The 10,757-nt window shown below is 37.9% G+C and overlaps 1 protein-coding gene across 1 annotated transcript in view; it reads left to right on the top strand.

The window, feature by feature from the left end:
* Positions 1-10,017, top strand: part of LOC6560050 — a 33,973-nt gene extending 23,956 nt beyond the window's left edge. The window contains exons 2-3 of the mRNA XM_001985821.3: positions 9,216-9,376; positions 9,486-10,017. Coding sequence (XP_001985857.1) covers positions 9,216-9,376; positions 9,486-9,545 — 221 coding nt within the window. The 3' untranslated portion in view covers positions 9,546-10,017. The remainder of the gene's footprint in view (positions 1-9,215; positions 9,377-9,485) is intronic.
* The last annotated feature ends 740 nt before the right edge of the window (positions 10,018-10,757 follow it).

Genomic DNA, 10,757 nt, shown 5'->3' on the forward strand with positions numbered 1-10,757 from the left:
GAACACCTAAAACAAATGTTGCTTGCAATTTTGGTACTTTTTAATAATAATAAAATAATATTTCAAGCTCCGAACAAAAATACTGATGTCAGCAGATTAGCTCCAATCTACAAAGGTGTTTTATCTATTCATTTTTTATTGTTGTCAAAATTTCTTATTGTCTTATCCCTTATTAAGACATTTATGAAGAAAATTGCTTATGATATTCTATATTATGTCATAAAAAAACGTTAAGAACATGGTTCAATTCGGACTTAACCTTGCTCATAACATTAACATAACATTATCTTCCAAGATGCCTAAACACCTTGTAGCCACTGTGCCAGCAGCTCAAGGGGTCAGGTGGACGAGGTCACAACAAACAGACACTGAAAGTCACAACAACAAATACAAAAGAAAGAGTAAGCAAACGAGATGGAGCGAGATGGCAAACGCTCTAGCAGAGTGTTAAGTAGAGAGAGGGGCAGAGGACGAGCGCGTTTTCTCTTTCTTGCTCTCTGTCTCTCTTTTGACGTTTTGTTGTCATTTTCAGTATGCGGCCTGAAAGTATGCTACATTAAAATTTTAGTGTGTCAATTGTGTGTGCTTGCGTGCGCATGGGTTGGTGTGTGTCCCTGTCTGTGTGTGTGTGTGTGTGTGTATGACAGTCACGTAGCAGGTAAAAATGTCGTTCTATATATATATATGTGTGTGCTTTGTAATTGGCGTTTAAGGCTTTGACGTCAAACCCAAATAATAATCGTTCGCACTTTTGTTTGCCATACAATCGTCTCACTCCTCGTCTTCGTCCCACTCGCCATCCGCTTTTGTTCTGCGTCTTACTTATTTCTCTGTTTACCAATATATGCACACATATACGCAAGACAAGCATTAAGTATATGATAATGTGGTCTAACAGCTGAGCACGTCCCCATGTCCCTTTGATCTTTTTGACGAGCAATTAAAATAATTAAATCTACAACTTGCACTTATGTCAAAAAATATTTGTATATTTAAAAACAACAGACAAGTCAAAAACAACACGCACAAATAGAGAGAGATAGAGAGACAGAGAGAGAGAGAAATAGCAATTTCTTTTGTTAGATCATAAGCGTTTTCCCTCAGTACATCATTAATTTATATAGATAAAATATGAAGAAAAAAAAAACAGCAACTTGTTAGAGAGTCCTGACTTGCTGCTATGGAGCAACATGTCGCCCCCAGGGCTGCGTTACCAAGCTCATTATAAATGTATCTACAATGTGCCAGCATTTTATATTAATTACAATACCAGCAGACGAACTTCACAAGTTTTCGTCCAAAGTAAATCTTGCAAAAGTTATAACTCTGAAAATTAAAATTGTTTTCTTGATTGGAGAAAAAATAATATTATTGTTTGCAGAGCTGTTATAATCATAATTCGTTTATATGTTCCACTGATCTGCCTCAAGAAATCAATTTTAAATTGTATATATGTAAAGTAAAGATTTTACTCGTTTAGAAGCAGCTCTTTAACAACTCTCTCATATTATTCCATGTATTTATAGTGTATACATTCAATTATGAATGCTCGTTTTTTTTTTTTAGTTTTTCCTTTTATTTTTGGCAGGTCAATGTTCGGCAGTAAGTTCATGTGTCCATGGAAAGTTTTAATGGGTTTTACTTTTTGGCTCGAACGCGCTTTTAACGCTTTTTAATTGCCAATTAAGAAGTTTTCACTTGCTTTTAAGATTTATGCATGAAGCTGTCACATCGATTGATTGTCGGGCGTCTAAAAGGGACCCAACAGGACGCCAAGGACACTTACTGTGGTTATACTTTGCTTGAGTTTGAAAGCAAGAGGCAAAGCCAAAAAACCAGCACGCGTTAACAAAATCATTTAATTTGGGAAAATATATATAAAAAAAAAACAAAAAAACAAATCGAAAGAATAAAGAAAACGCAATGAAAGAAAAATATGAGTTTTTATTACAGTCGGAGCGAAAGAAAAACAGAGAGGAAAACAGCGAAAACGTAAGGAGCATTTTCGCATGCTTTATATGCGTGCTAAAAATAGAATATGCCTGCCAAGGGGCACACCCAAAAAGCAGCTGAAGTAGCCGATAGGGGTTGCCCACTGGAAGGGGCGGTGTTATAGGGTTCTGTGGCAAGACAAGGCAAGATTACAAATGTGTAAGCAGCAATTCCCAAAAGTTTCACTCAGACTCCACAATGTGTATATGAGTGTCTATATTTGTGTGTGTGTGTATGTTTGTGTGTGTGTGTATGTGTGTGTGTGTGTATGTGGCTGAGCACAGACGAGGCATATCAAACTGTTGATGGTTTGTTGCTTCTTTATTTGCCTCGTTTTGTTTGTTGCTATATTTGGCCATTTTGTCCTTGCCACGTTGCCGTTGCCATTGCCATTGTTATGCTTTGTCTTATGGCTGTCAGACGCGACGTGTATATATAAATATATTTATATATATATGTATATATGCATATGTATGTAAAGTGTGTATTTTGCGTGCGTTTGTGTTTCTGTGTGTGTGTGAGTATGTCGAGCCCTGGCCGTGCCTTAAAAGCTGTGTGCGTGTGTGTATGTGTCTGTGTCTGTGTATATATATATTAGCCTTGTTGTTAGGGGCCCCAGTTAATTAAAATATATAAGCATTGGCATTTCCTTTGCTAAATTGTGAACTGTTGAAAGGCATTGGCACGCTTTTTGGCCAGATTAGCCAAAGTGGGTCGCAAAGTGCTCCTTTGAGTTATTTTCTCTCTGTCTGGGTTTGTGGCCAATCTTAATTTTATTTGTCAGTTGTTATTTTTGATTTTTCTAATATTTATTTATTTGTGAGGCGGTCTCCAAATGTCAAGGTCAGTCAGCTGGAAGTTTTTAAAATTCCATTAATTAAATACTTATTATGAAACAGCATATTTAATGTCTTTCAACTGTTAGCCAATAAAAAATAAATCCACATGGCTGCACACCTGCTGAATACTTATTAGCAAGCTGCCATATAAATTGACAGCAAGTGTGTGAACTGAGTTAACCGTTATCATAATTGCAAAAGTAGAAATTACAAATTGCAATTCTTAATATGCGCTCATCAGCATTAAATTTTTCACTATAAAAACTTGTCAGCACATAAAAAATATGCCAAATGCGGTTGGCTGTAAAACTATAAATGACTTTACCCTGTTAGCTGAAAATGGAACTTTTGCCTGCATAATTTGCCAGTCAAGTTAACAAATTTCTTGCCTCTTGTTTTTTTGCAGTTGCTGAGTTGGATGTAAAATACATTTTCAACAGAAATTTTTTTTCTTGTTTTGAAATATGTAATACAAAAGAGAAAATGTTGCGTGCGTGAGGGGAATATTTAGAGTGTGCAGCAAGTGGACAGCCTCAATTTGCATATTAAGTGATGTGGGTGGAGCAAGAAGCAACTCAGTCATTTAACCCTCTGGTCTGGCGAAAACTACTCATAAATTAGAGACGAACTGTTGCCATACTAAGTATGTGCTCAGTGAATGTGAGTTTGGGTGTTGTGTGTGTGTGTGTGTGTGTGTGTGTGTGTGTGTGCTTATAAAGTGGTCGATGAAATGGTCTATTAATGTTGGGAATGTAAATTTTAGCAGTGGAGATTGTGTACTTACTCAGCTAAATGTGAAATTTATTAAAAAAAAAAAAGAGTTACGAAAAATACTATCTCTTAATTTCGGTGGTAAAATAGAAAGTTAAAGATATTTAAGTTTATATTTGGAATTTTAATACTTGTATTCAAACTGATGTATAGTTTTTCATTCATTTTTGATGATTACTTCTTAAAATTTGGAGAGTATTTGCCATTCATCACATAACACAAACTGAAAATATTCGAATTTTCTATATGCATGTTTTTCTGTTTTCGTTTGAGCTATAGAAACACAAACTAAAAGGTTTCCCATGTAGGGCACTTCAATTGGCAGCTCTTGTTGTGTGGAACAATCGATGTCAGGCTGTGTTTAAGTTTGTTTAGGTTCCTTTCTGTGGTCTCGCAAAATATGCACATATGTAATTTCAAATGGAAGACCCCACGCTGAGCGAAGGATGTCACTAGAGAATGTGATTCTGCAATTAGCTTGCAGGCACTGTCGCTGAAAGGAACGGAAAAAAAAAAACTGTGCTTATTATATTACAATAAATGCCAAGTGGGAGTAACTCAGGCATACACATGCAAAAACAAATAATGCCTATGGGCAATACACACACTTATACAGACAATCGCCACCTAGAGGCTATTTTTATCCATTTCCTTATATTTTATATATTAAATATATACGGAATACATAGAAAAAAAACCGAAAACAAGATGAATAATGTACAAAAAGAAAAACGTAGCCGAAAGGCAACAAAATATTCCATTAAGTAATCTAGATATATTAGCTTATGTATGTGTATGTGGGAGTAGATGAAAAAATTGAAAATACGCCAAGGTAATTGAAGCAAAAATCAGCAGGTACGGCTGAAAACACAGGAACTGAGCCTGAACATAAATAATTTTACAAATGGCAGGCCCAGTTATCTTCCAAGTAAAACAAGCCTGACAAATTTCCACAGAATATATTCAAGCGGAAAATTTAATCAAAACCTTATTAGAGAGCGCTAGACGCACGCCTTCTTTAAGGATGCAAAACCTGGCCAAATTATGACAGCTGAGCAAACTGCTGGGGGGGTGCAGGTAAATGAAATGGGCGCGTTGACAAAGCGGACCCGTATCCTCAATTTGTCGACAAGCAACAATACAAAAAAGAAAGTCAAAAAAAAAAAAGGAAAATAAATTCAATTCAAATTTTGACACGGGACACTAGCTCAGCCAGCACATGGAATGTGTCACCGAAAATGGGTTTTTTTTTTTGTTTGGGATTCACACAAAAGTGAAATTGGCCGAGTGTGGTTAAGGAGAAGGTCATAGAGGTGAATGGATACCCATCAATTTTCATTTATAAATTTGCTTATGCTTTTGTTTTATGCATTTGTCCGTTTGTCGCTATTTACTGCTGAAATATGCATGAGAGAGGCCGTCACGGTCTGTGTGACTGAGTGTCTCTGGGTGTTTGTGCGTGTATCTGTATGTGTGTGGGTGCGTTAAGACGCGAGCTTAATGTCCCAAACAGCTAGCCAGCATCGCTTAAGTTTTATTTCTTTTTTTTTTTGTACATTTCTCTTTACTTTTTTTCCCCCTGTTTATGTGCGCCACATAAAACTATCAATTTATTGCTGCAAAATCGTTGCGCGCTGTTTCCTTTAGCTGGCGCTTCCTTTAGCTTCCTGCAGACGACGCCCTCACACGTACACACACTTACACACACACACACACACACAAACACATACTGCACTGGTGTGTGTGTGTGTGTGTGTGTGCATTGCATTGCTCGCTCTCGTTTCGTGGGTTTTGTTATTATTGTTGGCAGCATTTTAGGCGCCATACCGACGAGACAACAGGCGTTTCAGCTTTGGCTTTTGAGTCTTTTTGGCTCTTTTGCGGCTCTGGGGGAGTGGGTGAAAAAGGTTTTCTCGCTTCGAACTTTGCTATAACATTTTCTCGACTTATTTTTGCGGCGAACTCCACTCATTCACAGAGACAAGGACATGTATGCATTACGTATACGCCATGTCGTTCTCTCTCTCTCTCTCTTTGGTTGCCTCTCTTTTCCCGACAAAAATAGCAGCATTTGCTTTTTGGCTGCACACTGAACTAACCCCTACCCACAACATGACACCCTGCACTAGGATATACGCTGCTCAGCTGCGACTTGGCAACAGCCAAATCCTTTTTATGCTTTTGATTTTTTGACACTCGACGTGTTGTTGTTCGGGCGCTTATTGTTTGTTTGTCATGGTTGTTGCTATTTCTGTTCTTGTTCTTGTTGTAGTTGTTGTTGAGTGTCTTAGTGTCAACATGCGTTGACTCTTTCGAGCTTATGTCCTGGCTTATCTGCCACTGTAAGTAATAACTTGGGTACAGTTGCTTCTTTTGCGTGTAAGTTGCTCTCCAAGATCTGAACGTGATTTGCATGTAAGCATCTAGCTAAAGACTTATACTATTACAAACTTAGACAGAACCCACATGAAATCCTGTCAAACTTCATTGCCCAATTTGCATAAGCTGCAACCATGCCCACTACTTATCGATTGAGTTTTCTATTGCTCTTCAAACTGCTTTTCTGACGTTAACAACTTTAGATAAGCAAATCCTTAAGTGCTGTGCAATTTTGTAAAGTTGTTTTAGTTGGTTTACAATTGACTTTTTTCTTTTAAATGTGGGAGCACTGAGGCAGCTGCTGGCTGCTGTTTAAAAGTTTTAAATATATTTAATAGTGGTTTCAAATAAATAAATACCTATTACTTAAGCATAGTATTTATGTTAGCATTTTGTTGCCTACTTGCTGCAATTGCAGCACAAATAAAACTAGTAAAGCAGTTTGTGCGCGCTTATTTCGATTTATTGCACTAACGACAAGCGCCCCAAGGTGGAGGTGGAGGTGGTCTAAGGGCAACCGAGCACAAAAATCAATTTAAAGTTCAATAGCCTCGCTTGGCCCAAAAAAAAAAATATAAAATAAAAACAAAAAAAAAAAATAAAACGTCATGGTAAATGGAATGGGGAGTAGAATATGGGCAACGAAAACAGCAAGAAACGAGCGCGTCCAAAATTTTACAAGTTGCAATTTGTGCACCCACTCAAATGCTCTCTCTCTCTCAACCACTAGCTCCCCTCTCTCTCTCTCTGTATATCTCGCTCTCTTTCTATGGTTGCTCTGTGTATTGTACATAGTTATTTGTGTGTGAAATTAAGTTCAAAGTATAAAATGTGGGTTGACGACAACCAGCGACAGCAACTCGATCCAACGCGAGTCGACATGACTTACAGTGGACTGCAATGCAAAAATGGCATAACAACAACAGTCAGCAGTATACTAACAGTTAGCTATAATAGTTTGTACCTCGATGCAAGCACATAAAACTATAAGTGAAAGAGAAATCCCATAAAAGTAATGGACGTGTGTTTTGGGTCAACGTTGCGTATGCGCAATGCGCTCTTCATTTCATATGCATATATGCAAATTGCGTATGCTTCGGTATGAGTATAAATTGTGGGCGTGGCACTTTTAACAAAGCCATGCCACAAACGTGCCCAAGTATTCACATACGCAATTAAATACGATGGCTGCATTGGCGGCTGCGTCGGCGGCGGGCCGCGAATCGCATTGATAAATAGCAATCGACTGATGACGCCGTTGGCGGCGACATTCTCATCGTCATCGTCGTTTGGGGCTCTTCAAAATGCAAATGGCTCTTTGGCACGCCAGGGGCTTTTGCAGCCCCACTCTCTCTCTCTCTCTCTCTCTCTCTCTCTCCACTAACTGTCCCGCTCTCCGCTCAGCACAATGTGCCTAACGAGGCGTTGGGCGTCACAACGATTTTTTGTACACCTGCACCCCTCATCAATTGATTTCATGCTGACAGCAGACAACTACGAACATGATGTCGACTTCATTTGGCAGACAAACAACAGCAAGGTTGGGCAAAGGTTGGGGAAAGGGCCGCAAAACAATTGAGTGTCAAGTTGCGCGCACTGCTTATGCACTTTTTGTTGCTGCAGCTGTTACTGTTACTTCTACTGCTACTGCTACTGCCACTGCTGCTGCAGGTCGTCGTTGTTGTTCTTGTCATTCTTATAAATTTGCTGTAAGGTGATTCAGCAGATATGCGACTGCTGACGGTTGGAGTCGCAATTCTTACCCGAGCGCTGACAACTTGAGCAGGACTCGGAACTTGCGGCTGACAAGTGTTGAAGGGCAGGCACTCAGTTTGTGTGTACAAATGTGTGTACGAACGTGTTGTGTGTGCGTCTGACACTTGTTCATAGCAACATTAATGAATGGGCGTGTTGTAAACTACAGCTTTCATGACGGCTGTGTGTGTAAAGACACCGTCGCCTACTTTCTTGAATGAAATGTGCAAGCGCAGCAATGCTGCAATCTAAATACCGTATCGTATTCCATACTTACACGGAGTTGCAAGTGGGGTTGAGGTTAAAAGTGTCTGCTATTTGGGTTACTCACGGTTATATATGCTAAAAAATTCAAATTTTTATATATTCAAACAATAATCTGATAACATCACTATGCAAATTGAATTGAATCAATGATAAACCCTACTTTACTATTTGTACAAGAAAAAGAAGTAAAAGAAAAAAGCCAGTCAAATGCCAAATCAACTAAATGTTCTGTTAACATCATCATTTTAGACAAAACAACACCAAAAGAAACAAAGAAAGCTCCTTAAACTACCATGAATGAAATTCATTTTGGTAAAATTGTAAATGGGATACACAACAAAGTGCCAACAATCCCCGTGCAGACACATCGAACAAAAAGTGCAGTAAACTTTTTCCAATCGCTGGTAGAAAAATAACGCGGCAGCGAACGGGCTGAAAAAAGATTGAAGCACACTGGAATAGAGAGGTGGAGAGGGGAGAGGGGAGAGGGGAGGCGTAACCTATACGGGTAACTTCAACAAATCTCAATACGCAAACATGTAGCCAGGAGCAACAATAACAATGGCAACAAGACCAACAAAAACAACACAAATGTGCATGTGTGTGTGTGTGTGTGTGTGTGTGTTTCAGAATGGCTGAAACTAAACCGGAGGCGCCAACATGTCCTGCAAGTGATTTATTTTTATGTATTTGTTTGTAGAGTGAAAAAAATGAGTCGAGAAAAATGCCACAAAAAATAAAGTTTTTGCTGTTGTTGTTGCTGCTGCTGCTGCTGCTGCTGTTGCGATGCAAGCGAAGCCGGGTTCGTCCGTCTATGCTTGGAATGGCAACGGTTATCCTGCGAGCATTGAAAGTAGTAAAGTAGCAAACGTACAACTATTTATAACAGCGTGCGCCGCTCAGCGGGGAGTGCGGCAGCATTCGTAGGATGCACAAACAAAATGGCGAATGGCGAATGGCGAATAGCATAGCAAAGCATACTCTTATGCGGGTGTCGTTGCAACTTGCAACATTTAGACGCAAATCATGGCGGACATTAGCGAACGCAAACTTTTGCCTCGCTAGTTGAACGATTTATGTGGAAAGTTGTTACCTGCTCAGCAATTGAGGTTTTATGTGTGTGTGGGGGGAGGGGGGAGGAGTAGGGTGGCATTATGCATAAAACTATGTTGACTAACTGTGCAACCTGTTTTATTTCTTGTGTACTTGCAGAGTGCCCCACCGCAATGGATGGCATGGAGCGCTTTGCATGCCCCACACCGGATCTGCAGGGACGCTATCGTTGCATAGATGATCATGTGCTATGCGATGGCTTCATCGATTGCCCGGAGGGTGAGGATGAGCATAGAAGCTCCTGCATGTTCTATAAGACGGTAAGTGCTAAAGAAAATCTCAATTCTCAAATTTACCTCCACATTCCAATATCTTCTACTAGAAATTGTCATCAATTGTGTTCCGTTTTCTTTTTCTTTTCAATTGCAGACAAAAGCTCATTTGGATGTGTTAGCGGATGCGTTATTACGCTGGGCGCGGGGGCGTTAAGACCTCAAGGATACACATAAGGACACACACCTACACAAACTGAAAAACACACATACTAACACACTCACACACACTTGATTAAAAAAAAGAAGAGAACACACCTAGACAACCCACGTTAAACATAAATTACAATTAGTTTTACGCTATATACTTAACAATTATCGTGCAAACCTATTAAGTTTAAACATGGCACTCGAACATACACACACACACACACACATACACACACATACTAAACACCCAGCCTGCCCACACACTCTCAACAAAAATAAAAGTATTGGAGAAGAATGCAAAGTTGAGGCATGTAAAATCTCCAAGTAAAACAAAATTAAAATGTATTAAAAATGGCGGCAAATATGAAAAGGTATGATTTGGATTATTATTACACTATTATTAACTATACAAATAAAAATACAAGAACAAATAAAAAAGCAACCAATCAAGCAGTTATTCAAAAATATAAAAAAAAAATTACTCAAAATGGCGTTAACATTTCGAAACGAAAATGAAAACCAAATAAAAAATGGGGAAAAAATATCTAAAGATTTTTCTTTCTTTTTGTTTTGCGCATTAAATCGGGCCTAAACTATAAACTAATTTTAGTATATATAAAAAGTATTCAAAGTATATATTAAAAATATATATATATACGTATATACATGCAATTATATGTATATACCTCGATATATATATATTTAAATATATATACATATATACATATATTTCGTGTACATTATTTAACTATACGTGTATTAAAGTTTAAATGTTAATGCAACAACAAAAACCAAAAATAATAAGAAAAGAAAACCAGAAAAATAAATCAAAACCGCGTTAATGAGCTGAACAGCTGACAGTGGGAGAAGGCAGAAGAATTATATATACATATACACAAGAATGAGAAAAACAAAGAAAAAAAACCAAAAAAACAAAAAAAAAACAAAAGAAAAAATATGAAAAAGCAGACATTAATTATATATAGTAAATATATACATATAACAAATAAATATACAATTAAAAATTGACATAGGTTTTATTGCAATGATAATGCTGATAATACGAATGCGATTGCGAATGCCGTATGCCACTGATAACTGATAAACGATTATCATGTTAATGATAATGATAATGATGATAACTAAAGACGCCGTAGGTCTATGAATGTATGGATGATATTTAAATACATATACAATACATAAACAGCAAAGCAAGAAC

This window comes from Drosophila grimshawi, unplaced genomic scaffold (assembly GCF_018153295.1).
Source record: "Drosophila grimshawi isolate 15287-2541.00 unplaced genomic scaffold, ASM1815329v1 contig_1367, whole genome shotgun sequence".
Taxonomy (NCBI): domain Eukaryota; kingdom Metazoa; phylum Arthropoda; class Insecta; order Diptera; family Drosophilidae; genus Drosophila; species Drosophila grimshawi.